Source organism: Lepus europaeus, chromosome 12 (assembly GCF_033115175.1).
Source record: "Lepus europaeus isolate LE1 chromosome 12, mLepTim1.pri, whole genome shotgun sequence".
NCBI classification, from domain to species: domain Eukaryota; kingdom Metazoa; phylum Chordata; class Mammalia; order Lagomorpha; family Leporidae; genus Lepus; species Lepus europaeus.
Genome location: NC_084838.1, coordinates 58,412,720 through 58,427,133, shown reverse-complemented (window position 1 = coordinate 58,427,133; position 14,414 = coordinate 58,412,720). Strand labels below are relative to the sequence as shown.

At 42.8% G+C, this 14,414-nt stretch overlaps 1 protein-coding gene across 24 annotated transcripts in view; it reads right to left on the bottom strand.

The window, feature by feature from the left end:
• BNC2 (basonuclin zinc finger protein 2) overlaps positions 1–12,704 on the bottom strand; it is a 454,605-nt gene extending 441,901 nt beyond the window's left edge. For 20 of the 24 annotated variants that reach the window (XM_062208177.1, XM_062208178.1, XM_062208176.1 and 17 more), the window contains exon 1: positions 12,583–12,704. In XM_062208177.1, coding sequence (XP_062064161.1) covers positions 12,583–12,585 — 3 coding nt within the window. In that variant the 5' untranslated portion in view covers positions 12,586–12,704. The remainder of the gene's footprint in view (positions 1–12,582) is intronic. The other 4 variants (XM_062208181.1, XM_062208179.1, XM_062208188.1 and 1 more) reach the window with 2 other exon arrangements.
• Between the last annotated feature and the right edge of the window lie 1,710 nt (positions 12,705–14,414).

The following is a 14,414-nucleotide window of genomic DNA, read 5'->3' as shown; positions in this document are numbered from 1 at the left end:
TGTTTGCTTGCCATGTGTAGGATAACTCGTTGCAGATTTGAGTGGAACAACATTAGATGACTGTGTATTGATTTGGTAAAAATTTAAAAAAAAAGTGTTTATTAAAATTGCTAGGTTTAGCTGTACATTTGGCCTAGGAGTTGTAGTTCCCTTCATTTTCCAAAGTCTAACACAGCTTTTAAGTATATTAGGTAATAAGAAGGCAATAAGCACTTAGCTTCTGTGGTATGTGTGTCACTGTTAGGTGGATTACAGATGAAGCAGGAGCTGTGACCATTAAGGAACACAGAATTCATTGGCAGGAGGGTACTTGTTGCAAAGGAATAACTGCAGGCTACCGTCTGCCTCAGGTCTTCATATGCCTAGAAACCCAATTTCATCAAAGCCGTGATGACCAACACAGACATAAACCCTGTATGTGAAAATGTTTCTTACAAAGAACACTGATGGGGTGAAAAATCTGGCTGATGTCCTGTAGAATCTCCAAGTTGAAAAAAATCTCCACTTTTTAATATCCTTTATAGTTAATCCACTCTGAAGCAAAGTTAATATTTTAGTATCAAAACACAGTTCAAACAAATAAGTTTTATTGCTAATCACCACTTTGAAGAGAAGAATCTGAACTTCATAGTAAATTTCCAAAGCGTATCTGTTAGCATACATATGAACTTGTCCAAGTCATTGGATGGTGGAATGTGTGATACAGGCAGATTAGACACCACAGGACACAGAACTGAGCAGCCTTTCTTTGTGTGGCTGCATTGTTGCAGTTAGTGATATTCCTTATGTCCCCACACTATGTAAGGTATCAGTAAGAGTACACATGATTGTCAGTCCTTATATGTAAAATGTATCAAGAAGCAAACGTCAAAATATGAACAATTTTTGTTCCACATGAACAAATGTCTCATTTGGAATAATGGAATTTACATGTAAGTAAAAAACATGTATCTGGTAAAAATAAAATTTTCTACCATACTGCTGTTTATAGAAGATTTTAAATACACTACAGAATATTCAAAAGAGAATAAGATGTAGATTCTCAAAATATGTCCTAGATATTATTTTTAAATTAGCTAACTACTGTTTACATATGTAAACACATAGGAGGTTAAAAAAAAAAAAAACACATACTCTCCACCTGTAAATTTGATCAGTTCATCATCTAATTAATAGTTGATGCCAGCTGAATAATGAAACTTTTGTGTAAAATAACTGGCAAAAGGCCAAAAGCAGTTAAGACAAGAATGGCCCATTAGAACAGTAGAAAAGTACTTTCTTAGATGGAAATAAACACAAGTGTAAGTCCTTATTAGCATGAATAAAGAGAAAATTAGAACTCTGAGGGAATAAATATTTCTTTGAATTCAACAATGATACAACATAATTGCTTCCAAATTAAGTTACCTTCCATTTGCTCTCAAGTTACTTAAATTCAACAAATGAAGTATTTTACAAATTTGCCAGGTAAAATGTAAATCAAGCTCAGGGTTCCAAACAAGCCATTCAAGAGTTGAGCACTGTTATTTATTTAAAACTGAACTGGACCAGTTCTTTGGGGTTTGGAGATCATACAATAATTTTTAGTTTTATCTCTGCTGCTGTTTTTCTAATAGTGATGGATGTCTGAGTAGGCAAATTTTCTCAATAATGTTTTTTTTTTCCTTTCCTTTTGAGGTATTTATAAAACCAAAAACAATTATTTCTAGGTATTTAATTCTACCCTTCAGGGCATGAAGTGTGTCTGTTATCATACAGAACACCTAAAATGCTTTTAAACTGAATGATAATTAAGAAACATCAAAGTGAAACCCGGGTGTTTCACAGGGAACTAGGAGTTATCATCTTTTGGCTACCAAATGACATATTTCTTGTCCCCTGGAGTACCACCAAGAGGTTTTTACCTAAACAATAGAATGTACTTTCTTAACGCAGCCTTTACTCTCCTGAGGATCAGATAAATCTGGGCCTTAAAAGTAAACTGCTAAAGGCAATAAAAGCAAGAATAGACAAATGAAACTACGTCAAACTTAAATACTTCTGTACAGCAAGAGCAAAGGAGGTCATCAACAGAATGAAGGGATAACTTTCAAGACAGAAGAAACTATTTGTTAATCATATTTCTTATAAGATATTAATAACTGCAATATATCAAACTCCTATAACTCAACAAGAACAAAATTATAATGATTTAAAAATGACAAAGGATTTGAACAGGTATTTCCCCAAAGAATTAAGACAAGCAGTCAACAACCAGATAAAAATATGTTCAATATCACTAATCACCAAGTAAAAGCAACCCAAACAACAAGGAGCTATCGCCTCACACCTGCAAGGATGGCTATTATAAAAAAAAAAAAGAAAACAAGTGTTCATGAGGATGTGGAGAAATAGGAACACTTACGTACTATTGGTAGAAATGTAAAATGCTACAACTGCTATGGGAAGTTCCTCAAAATATTAAAAAGTGAACTATCATATGATCCAGCAATACTACTTCTGGGTATTTATCAAAAAAAAAAAAAATCTAAAGCAGAGGGAGGTAGCAGTTTAGACACTGATTGGCACACCTGCATACCCTTTGAGTCTGAGTCTCGGCCCCATCTGGATTTCAGTTTCCTGCTAACACACACACTGGGAGGCAGCAGGTGACAGCTGAAGTACTTGGGACCTTCTATCCACATGGGAGACCTGGATCGAGTACTGGGCTCCTGGCTTTGATACTGCACAGTACTCACTATTGAGGGCATCTGGGAAGTAAACCAGTCCGGAACAGCTATATGTCTCTATCTCTATCTCTCTCTGCCTTTGAAATTAAAAAAAAAAAAGTTTTAAAAGAATTGGACACAATCTTTTTTTAAAGGTTTATTTCATTTGAAGTCAAAGTTACACAAAGAAGTAGAGATTAAGAAAGAGAGGGCTTCCATCTGCTGGTTCACTCCCCTAATGGCTGCAACAGCCAGACCTGTGCCAATCCCAAGCCAGGAGCCAGGCGCTTCTTCCAATTCTCCCATGTAGGTGCAGGGACCCAAGAATTTGGGCCACCTCTGCTACTTTGCCAGGCACATTACAAAGGAGCTGGATTGGAAGTAGAGCAGCCACACTCAAACTGGCACCCATATGGGATGCTGGTGCTGTAGGCCAGGGCTTTATCCTGCTGTGCCACAGCACTGGTCCCTGAATGCAGGATCTTAAAAGCATATTTGCATACCCATGTTCATAGCAACATTATTCACAACAGCCAAGATGTGTAAGTAACCTGAGTGTTCATCTACAAATGAAGGGATAAAGAAAATATGGTATATATACACAACAGGATACCATTCAGCCTTTAAAAAGGAATCTTGTGATATGCTAAAACATGGGTGAACCTTGAAGACATGCTAAGTGAAATAAGCCACCACAGACACATACCACAGATATTTTATGATTCCACTTGCATGAGCTATCTGTAGTATACCTTATTTCTACAACTAATTAATTTTCGGGCAGGGTACCAAGGTAATCAAGTGGAAAAATAATTATCTTTTCAACAAATGGTATTAAAAACACATATCCACATTCAAACGAGTGAAGTTGGTTCCCTACCTCATACTATATACAAAAGTTAACCCAAATAGACCAAAGATCTATGAATCTGCTTGGTAGGAGCTCAAACTGTAAGACACTTAGAGGGAAACACAAGGGTAAATCTTCATAACTTTATGCTAGACAACGGTTTGATAGAGAGCATAATAAAACCACAAACAAAAGAAAAAGATGGACGTCATCAAAATTTAAAACTTCCAAAGACACCATCTAAAAAGTAAAGCAAAACAAAATACTCTACAGGAGAAAATATTTGTAAATCTTAAATCTAATAAATGTCTTGTATCTAAACTATATCGAGTTCTTACAATTCAATAATAAAGACAACCCCAATGAAAAATGGGCTCTGTTACACAAAGAAGATATACAAATAACCAATAAGCACATGAAAAGTTGCTCACTATCACCAGACATCAAGGAAATACAAATCAAAATCACTAGAAGATACTCCTTCATATTCACTGAGATGGTTAAAATTGACAGTAACAAGTGTTGCACAGGATGTGGACAGATTGAAGAATCAAACAATCAGTGAGAATGTTAAATGCTGTTGTTGCCTTGGAACACAATTTAGTAGTTCCCCCCAACTGTTAAAGATAGAACTGCAATATGACCCAGCAATTCTACTCTTGGGTATACATCCAAGAGATATGAAAACGTACATCCACAGAAAACTCATTCACAAATGTTCACAGCAAACAATGCTCTCTCCCTGCCAAAAAGCTGTAAGCAACCCAAAATCCATGAACTGATGAATAAACAGTAAGTGATATATTTACATATCTATATAATGGAATACTGAGTACTAATACACTTTTTTAATTTGAAAGGCAGAGAAAGAGAAACAGACACAGAGCATCCATCCATTGGTTTACTCCCCAAATCCCTATAACAGCCAGGTCTGGGCCAGGCCAAAACCAGGAGCCAGTGAGTGGCCAGGCCCAATTACTTGAGCCATCACTGTTGACTGCCAGGGTCTGCATTAGCAGAAAAGCTGGAGTCGGGAGCTGGAGATGGGTATCAAACCCAACTTCTCCAAACATGGAATTCCTTAGCCCCTTAGCCAAACTTGCTGTCCCTTACTGTACACATTAAATGAATGAATTGTATGATGTTGAGAATTAACATTTAATAAAAACTGCTATGATTATATAATTGCATCACAAAAATATGAAATATCCCAATTGGAAATAAACTAAGAAATTATTGAACTCATCTGTTTTATCAGTGAGGGATAGAGGCTTTGAAACGTAGGGTAATCACATGGGGCCTGCTCCTTCACTCATGATGTTCTCACTCCTGAACAGGCAATGGTACAAATGTCTACCAGGGCAGAGTCGGACAGCTTGTACGGAGACACTGACTGGATACGGAATGTATCAGGAGACCTGTAGTAGTAGCTACTGCTATACAGTCCTTTCTCTTTAATTACCACTTAGCCGTGGCCTAGTTCACCTAGTTTTAGGGAGCCTGGGAGAGGAAAGGTCAAAATTTTAACTCTGATCCTCACAAGTCCCTCTTGCCTCTTCTATTACCCTAAGGCAAACCAAAACAAATGGAAGCAGGACTACAAGAATAAAGAAAGTTAAGAGGCTTCTACTTTGTCACTGGGAAGGCCACCAGGTCAGATGATCAAGGCAGATCCACCTCAACACAACTTACACAGCAAGGCTGCTCAACAGCCAAGGGACTGGGGCGTGGCCCCAGGCTGGCTAGGCACTTAGCTGTCAATTATTCAATCTATGCTTCCCCGGAGAGATGTATCACACTTGAGGGAAAGGGACAGAACAGCTCTCTCCTGCCAGAGAGTCAACTTAGCCCATTAATTCTTTCACAAGACACCATGATGGCTTACTAGAGAAAATTTCAAGTGTAACTACTAAAAAATTAGTCTTGGCTAAAAAGAAAAAAAAAAAAAGGTAGGGTCAGGTAAAAATTATAAGTAACATTATAGGCATTTGATGATGTCACAAATACATTTAAATAGCCATCAGAGGGTACCAATGAGTTTATTAGAGAACTAATAAAAATTATTTAAATTGTGAAAATAAAAACACTTTATTCACCCATGGTACAAATATTTATTCTAGTTAAAAAAAATAAACTTTTGGTAAAGAGAGATGAAAGTACTCTCACTTACCATTTTCTATTCAAATGTTTTGAGAATTCTTAAAAGTAACTCTATTACCATTCTGAGATGTTGAAGAAATAGTTTGCAAGCTGAAATCTGTATTTGTATTTATTGTTTGAAAATGATCCACTGATAACCCTTTCTTTCCTTTGCATCAAGACAGCTAGGAAAATACATCTCCAAAGAACCAAGTAAAAATACCAGTCTAAGCTAGGGGAAAATGTAGTGTAGAAAAATTCATAGGCTACATTATTTTTGTATAGGCTGAAAAAAATATGAAGCGTATTTTAATTCTTTTTGAGATATGTAAAAATTAAGATAGATTGCTAATAGATCTATTCATATACATGATCCAATCATTTAAAAAAAAAAAAAAGACTTCTAATGTACTAATCACCAGAAGTACTGCTTTTGTCCTGAGATTAAAAAAAGAAAAGAAAAGAAAAGACTTTGCATTGCTGTCAAACGTATTCAATTTTCCCCTCAGATGAAGTTTAGATGAAAACAATGTGACTGACAAGCTCCGCACAGGCAAATCTTGGCAACCCTCAACTCTGTCTATCTCCTTGGCCTGTTAAGCAAAATTCCTTCACAAACTGTTGGTCTCTGCAATAACTCCTACAAAGCTCATTACTGCCAGCGTCGGTCTATCCCCCATGTTGTGCATTTATCCCTGGGATGCATATCAACATGTGGCACATGTCCTTGACATGCACAGAAGAGCTGCACCACAGGACAGCAGCATGCACGACAATAGTGTCGACTCTCACTTCTTTATGGTTGCTGGGATGTAACCGAGAAATCTAATAACTGTGACAGTGGGGCCTTTCGGTTTTTCCTTGCCTTTGCAGACAGTGAAGCTGCACAGACACTAATGAAAGGTTAAATGAATAGGAATAGTTGACAAGAGGTACAATAAAGAAGGAGCTTGGTAATCCACAGACACTGAGCAGAGATCCTTGGCTCAAGCAGAGAAAGGACAGCACATCGTCGAGTCACAATATTTAAAACAGCTTGCTATACACAGAGGCTTTTGTGTCTGGGTACACGTCTGGCTTTGGACTAAAAAAAAAAAAAAAAGATACTGAAAAGGAATTTCAGCATGGGGCACTTTGGCAAATGTAAGGTCATAATAAGAGAAAAATGTTTTGTGTGGGTTGTTACATCTTTGTACCAAACACAAAAAAAGCAGGGACTATGAACTCATGAACCTCAAGTTACAAGACAATGCTGTACATTTTGACAACTATTAAATACTGTATCTAGAAGCCTGGCCTGATGCAGCTTCCCACTGGTAAGATATACATCCAGTGACTCAGTCAGCAGTTCTACATTCTGCCTCCCTTTGTGGAAGAGTTACTAATACTCATCTTATTAGAGTTTTATAATCAAGCTCTAGTCTTTAGTGAACATGATCTGTTACAAATACAACCAAAATTCTCAATCATCTACTCATTGCAAAACTTCCCAGCAATTACTGTAAAGGAGGCTGAATTTATCATGCAAGCAATTTATTAAGTGCAGGCAAACTTTTCATAACATAATTCCAACATAATTCCAAGTGACTACAACTGTGAAATGACCTCCACTAAAAACGCTAAAAATTCTTAATTATTGAACTGTGTGTGTGTGTGTGTGTGTTGGAAAGGGGGACTGTCCTCACTATGCCTTGAGAGAAGTTTGTAATCCTTGGGGAAGTGATTTTAAATTATTATAGCAAAACAATGTAAATCACTCAGGAAAAAAAAAAAAAAAAACGCTCCAGAATGTTAAGGGGGAAACAGAGGAAAAGAACAAAATTGACACTGTAATAGATAGACAACTTTTTTAAGAGAAAAGAAAAAGTTACAACTCTGCTGTAGCAAACTTTAAAAATGATATTTGTACTAACGTTCTTAAGCGTACGCATGAGTTAGAACATAGGTTCACAACAAATGGTAAAAGCATACTGAGAACATGTTTTAAAACAAGGGAGGCTCTTTGGACAGCCAAATTAAATTACAGCTGAACTCTAGAGTGTACTGAGGGTTCTAATAAGCAACAAATAAAGACTATTACTGGATAGCGACATAATGAGTGCTACTGTGCAAGAGATTTTAAAAAAAGACAAATCTAGGGAGTTTATCTCAGTGGATTATATTATTTACTTAAATGGTAAATAAGTTTGTCCAAAGTAATGCTCCTAAAAACTAGCATATAAATATTAAAGAGCAATTATGACCCTGACTCTGATATAAACATATCACAAATTTTAGTGAAAAGGCTGATAAACATGAAATTAAATGGAAAATCTCAAACATAATATTAATTCCTTTTTTTACATTTAACTTATTTATGGATTCCTAATATATCAACTTTATAAATGGTTAATTATTTATGCTTATAACAGGAAGCATTTATTTTAAAAGTGCTTTTGATCCAAAATATCCAGGTGTATGTGGTACTACTTCAAAATCCTCATTTTCAGAACAAGGGTTGTCATGAGTGGACTGAAAAGAGGGATGGGAATTTACTTCTCATGGGACTGCAAGGCTGGCTGCCTAACATGAGGCTAACTCCTTCAGTTGACAAAACAAACACCAGTCAGGTAAACTGAAGCATTTAAAATATATTTGGTTGCCTTTTGCTTGATCTTCACATCACTTGGATAGTAGAACCCTAGAAAGCTCAGAGGGAGCCCTGACTGCTCTTTTACAAAGTTCTGTTGCTTCTTCACAGATTTAAACACAAAAACAAAAACATAATCGCACGCCCAAGCCTAAACACTTAGCCAGTATTCATTACCTACTCTTTTTGTGCAGGATTCTGATTGCTAGAGCACACTTCTTTTTTTTTTTTTAAAACATTAAGTATATCTAGTGAAATCATGAGGCTCCCTCTAGCTCTTCAGAGAGGAGGTTACTAACCAGTGATCCTATATAATTCCCATCCAACAAGAAAGATTGGAGCAGACTGCCTCCCCTTCCACAAGAAAGGTTGTTTTCAACTCTGTTTCTTGTCAGGATGTGGATGGTAAATGAGACCACTGCTAAGGAATTCAGAAAGCACTGCTCCTCACATCATGCATCAGGTTAAGAATTTATTAATTGCTTCCAACCTAAGCTTTCTAGGCAAAATTCTATGGAGAGACTAATGTTTAAACTATATGTACATTCTCAACTTAGTTTTACCCACCTTGTCTAAAATTAATTCTAATCTCAAAAAAACAAATTGTAAACATCCACAGAAATTCAAACTTGTGATCTCGGTTCTAAGGGCCTACAGTAAATACAGAATCGCAAAAATAAGCAAAGGAAAAAAATTTCACATTATGAGCAGTGTATCTCTGGAATCCATGTAAAGCAGAGATGCTGATGGTAACTTGCAGAAAGCATTTTCACGTACCATAATATTTATATACAACACTGGTAATGACTTTTTTATTGTTTAATCTTTTCTGAATTCAGTATTGGATATCTGGGGTTTGTAGTTATTTAAAAGACTATAAATAATACAGTTGAAGTATGCCATTGATAGTCCATCTTCCAATAGCCATAAAAGCCACATAGTCGAAAGGCAAATCACTTCAAACAAGTGAATGTGAACAATGCTAAATCGAACTTCATACAGTCACTAAGGCCATCTTTCAAATATTTAAGGAATATTTAAAACAGTGCTGAATGTTAACTCTAAAATTAAAAGCAAAGGAAACCACTAACTTCAAGTCATCACCTATTTTGGACTCCCTTAATATAAGAAATATTCCCAGGCACAACAACAAAAAGAACAGCTCCCTCTACCCCTCTCACCCCCACCCCTTTTTGAGGCAGTGTCCAATTTCTTCTTTTCTGAACAGCTGTATTATCCAACTTAAGTTGCTCTGCTAATTTCAGTCCCACAAGGACTAACTTGGAAGGCAAAAAAATACAAGAAAAGATCAATTTGCTGGGAAAGATCAAATGAGAAAACTGTGGGGACAGCACCAGGTCAGCGTGTGGAGAACTAAGCAGACCTGTTCTTCATTAACTGCGGCTCTCTGGGGATGTCACACACTACCTGTCCGTGGGCTTTATTGAACCGCCTAACCCGCCTCTCTGTTCCATTCTTCTGGGCCCAAGTGAATCATATCCTGCTGCTGACAAGTTAGCAGGGGACTGCGGCTGCAACATGAAAGTACTTTTCTTTCTTGTCTAAATCAGGCAGATTTCTGAAAAGACGACACAGCATTGACTCGTGACATGGCAAGATGAAACGAGAGGTCTGGGCCGGTCTTGGAGCTGTGCAGATAAAAGTAATCAAATGACACTCCTGGAATGCAAATTGGCATTCTTGACTGCAGCAATTGCACAACCATGAAACATCCCTGACAGCAAGCAAGATTAGGACAAAATGTTATGTAAAGCACTGAACTCAAAAACTCTCACTTGAAAATTCAAACTGTAACACTTACATTTTAATATAGCAATAGTCAGCTCTGCTTTTGTCTGCTTCTTTTTGGAATCACATAGCCCTGCTGCCTGACAGATATCGTACAACTCAGGTGAAAGGGGAAAAAAATCATCTATCAGGAATGCTAATACTACTATTAATATTTCCTTAATATTTATTTTCAAAATCACGTGGGGGTGGATTCTTATTCACAGTTTTACATGCAAATACTACCCAACTCAACACTCTCAAGGGGGAGACCGTTTCATACCTTTCTCACAAGATACTCTAAATAAAGTTCACATTCACACTCGCTATTACTTCCCTCAGGTGAAGATACTCCTGGTACTTTGGTAAAGTAATTAGCAATCTGGATTTTAAATACACTGCTCTCCGGGAACAGAAAGACTAGCTACCCCTAAGAACTTCATTAAGACTGAACAACCTAAATGAAACAGCTACAAATATAATAGGAAACACAGACACCCGCTAAAGGTTCACAAGGGATTTTTTTTTTTTTGGGTGATTCCAAAGGGTAAAGGAAGTTCTAATAACTTGTACAAGGTCTCGCTTCTCAAGTACATCTTCAGACCAGACACAGTAAGTAGCCCTGCCAGAAATAAATTCCCCACTTAAAGCATGTATGTACGTGCACGCTAACATCTGAAGCTGCAGAACTCACAGCAGCGAATGACAAACGGGCTTAGCCACTGTTCAAAGTGATTAGTACAGGGGCATAGATGGGTAGACAAATACTACTGCAGGCTAGGGGGAAAGGGAAGAAAACTACAACCTACAACCAGCCTTTACAGCGTTCTGGCGTAAAACGCCGTTAGAAGGGAATTTCTGAAGCTCTCAGCAGATATACTGAGTATTTTGTTTTGATGTGTCTCTTATATACAGGTTCCAACCACTGCAACTGTCCACGAAGTACATAAAAAATAATAAAACAGGCCACTTTCTGCCACTTTAATCCTGGGTACACAGGATTATTTTATGATGTCTTTTTACATCACTCTTACAACAGCTTGACTCTAGGGTAAATGGGAACCATCATAAATCGCACTGCTGCTTTCAAAACCACTTTAATTTCTGTCAGCCTTACTGTAACCACAGTCCTGGGCGCATGCTATTGTGTGTGAATGTGTGTGTGTGCGTGTGTGTGTGTGTGTGCGCGCGCGCGCCTGCGTTTGACAGTCGCATTCTCCTATACTCCCGTTGTGACTTTGATCACTGAAACAAGAGATGTCACGTTAGGGGAAGGGAAGCGGGGAGGGGAGAACGCCACCCCGTTATTACCCTTCTCCTTCCATGCTCCGTCTCCACGCGAAACACGCTACAGCAGATGCCCAAGTGGGGCTAACAATAGCAACTGGGTGGAAGCGAACTAAAAAGGAAGGGAGTGGTCAAGCCCCACTTCTAACAAATCACTTCCCCGAAAGCGGACAGCGCGGCGCATCCGCGGGCAGGCTAACTGCTCCCTGCCTCGCTGCAGAGAAGCCGCTCCGCGTCCAGGGCTGCGTCCGAGCCTCGCTTCGCAAAACCATCCCATTCCCTCCACCTTTCGCACTTGCAACTTTTCAAAAAATCTCAGCCTCACTTCACAGAGGACTTCACCTACTTTTGTTTTGTAGGGTGTTTTTTATTTTCCCCCGCTCTTAAGCCCTTTTGCCCTCCTTCTGCCCCCACCCCGAGCCCCCAGTCCCACTCTGCAGCCAGTGCGTTAAGTAAAACAAATTGGTTTCCTCAGACCTGCGCTTCGGAAGCGTCTTTCGGTACCTCCAGGGCTGCTCTGGCCGCCCTGCGCTATGTGCACATTCTGCCTAGGACCTGCAGGAGCGGTGCCTACATCCCCGCGGACGAAGCGGGGTCCCGAGCGTGCGGGAGACCGGTGGGGGCGGGCAGGCGGGCCGGGGGTACCCGGCAACGGTGCCCCGCGCGGCACAGCGCCGCTGTGCGCCCTGGCACCCACGTCCCGCCGCCGGCCGCTCGGTCGCAGGCAAGTTGTGAAAGTTCCCGCGGGTCCCCGCCGCCAGCTCCACTCATCCCCCGCGTCCCTTCCATCGCGTCCGCCCGGGGCTCGGCCCCCCCAACCCCCCCACCCCGGAGCCTCCCGCTCGCCAGCGGCTCACCTTGGCTCGGACGCCGCCCGAAAGGGGCCACCCTGGGCGACCCCCCCCAGCCCCCGCCCCTCCGTCCACACACTCACACACACACCCTCCCACCTGGAGCTCGCCGCGGAAACTTGGGGCCAAGTTTAGGGGAGGATTTCGGGAGCGCAGCAGGGGCCAGGTTGGACTGGTGTGGGGAGGTCTCCTGCCTCGGCTGCCCCCCCCCCCCCCGCCACGGGACTGGAGGAACACGCAAGCCCCCGGCGGCCCCGGGGGCGCTCGGGCGGCCGGGGTCACTCCTGGCCGAGTCTAGAATAAAGGGGAAGGAGGGTGGAAACTTCTTACCATCTCGGCATGCTGGTTGTCAAGTGCAGCCCCCGCCTCTTGGTCTCCTCTTAGCGGCCGCGCCTGGACCAGCCCCTCGGCCGCCGCTCGCTCCTTCAGTCGCGGCCTGGCTCGCCCTCCCCCTCCCGATTTCCTCCGGGCCGCCGCGCTCGCCGCCTCCGCCTCTCCCCGCCCGCCCGCCCGCCCGCCCGCGCGCGCCCTCGCCGCGGCCCCTCAGCGCTCAGGTGACTGATTTACACCCGCGCCCAGGGTCGCCCTCGCTCCCCACGTCCCAGCCTGCGCGCTTCCCCCGCGGCTCCTCCGGACCAGGGGAGGGAAAAAAAAAAAAAAAAGGAACGGACTGTCCCAGGAGGGGGCTGCTCCGGGCGCTGTGTGTGTGTGTGAAGGGGGTGGCCGGAGGCGAGGTGACGCGGGGCGTCTCTGCGAGCCCCGCAAGTTCTCCCTCTCCCTGCAAAACTGCCGCGACTACAATGTTGCTTCCCCTTTGCAAAGTAGAAGTCCGCTTGCTCTGTTGTTGTTTGTGCTCGGCGTGCGAGGGGTTTCGCGAAGGAGGATGTCTAGGTCTCCCTCCCCCCACCCTGTTACTTTTTTTTTTTTTTTGGTCCTTTCTGGGGGATGGAAAAACAACTTTAGCGCCCCCCGGGGGGTGCGGGCGTGGAGGTGGAAGAGGTGGCCGCTAGCGCCCAGCTGTCAAAGAAAAAAAAAAAAAAAGGTAGGGGAGAGTGGCAAGCTCGGGAGAGGAGGCTGCGAAACGCCGAGGAAAGGGCGCGAACTTTACCCAGACTGCGGCGAGCCGCGGCAGCCCTTTCCTTTTCGGGCGCTCGCCCGTCGCCGTCCCCCTGGGCCAGTTCCTCCTCCCCTGTCCGTCCCCGGACCCGCCGCGGCCGCCCGGCGCCCCTCGCCCTTCGGAGCCCAGGTCCTGCGCGCGCCGCCGGGGAGAAGGCGAGGGGCGCCGGGGCAAACCCTGGGGACCCCCACGCGGGACGAGGGCGAGCTGGGAGAGGAGGCCAAAAGTTGCGCGCGGCTGGGGAAAAAAAAAAGTTTCTGGTGGCGGCGTGTTCAGTGCCGGCCCAGACGCCGGCTTGCGGCGAGGGCTTCCTTCCCCTTTCCCCGGTGTGGGCCGCGGGCCTCGGGCTGGAGCCGGCGGGAGGGAGGAAGCAGGCTGCCGCCCCTGCGGGCGCCCGCGGGGACAACACGGTCACAGCTGTGGGCGACTCGGCCGGCCCGCGTCGCCCTGCCCCGCAGACACAGGAAAGCGGGTTGCAGGCTCCCAGCGCACACGCCGGCAGCTGAAGGACATTTCTTAAGTGCAGGCAAAACATGCTCCCCGGCCGAAGGGTGGTGGGGCGGGGAGCGGGGGACTTTATCATCATCATCATCTTTCGAACGTCCACTTTGTGCCAAAAACATCTCCGCGTCGTGCAGATTGATCATAGCTAGAGCAAACTTTCTGCTTATCTGACACGGGAGGACGGCACAGGTTTCTAGCGGACTCCCTGAGCGCTAAGAAATCAGAATCGGCGAAGACTTGCTTGGCAGAACAACAGGTTTGGTTACCGGTTCCTACTGAAGAGAAAGTCTTGCCCCTTCCCTTCTCTCCTCCCCAAGCAGAGAGAGAGACTGCTTAATTGCATTCAGAGGTCAGAATTAAATTCCTTTGAAAATATGTAGCCTTGGAATTGCAGACTTATTTTCTTTGATGCGCAATCTGGTCTTAAGTTTAATATAAATTTTCACAATTGTCAACTTTTCAAAATATTTCGAGGGCCGTGACTAACTAGGTCCCAAGTAGCCACAGCTGCCTTGAAAATGTGATTGGGCTTATTATTCAC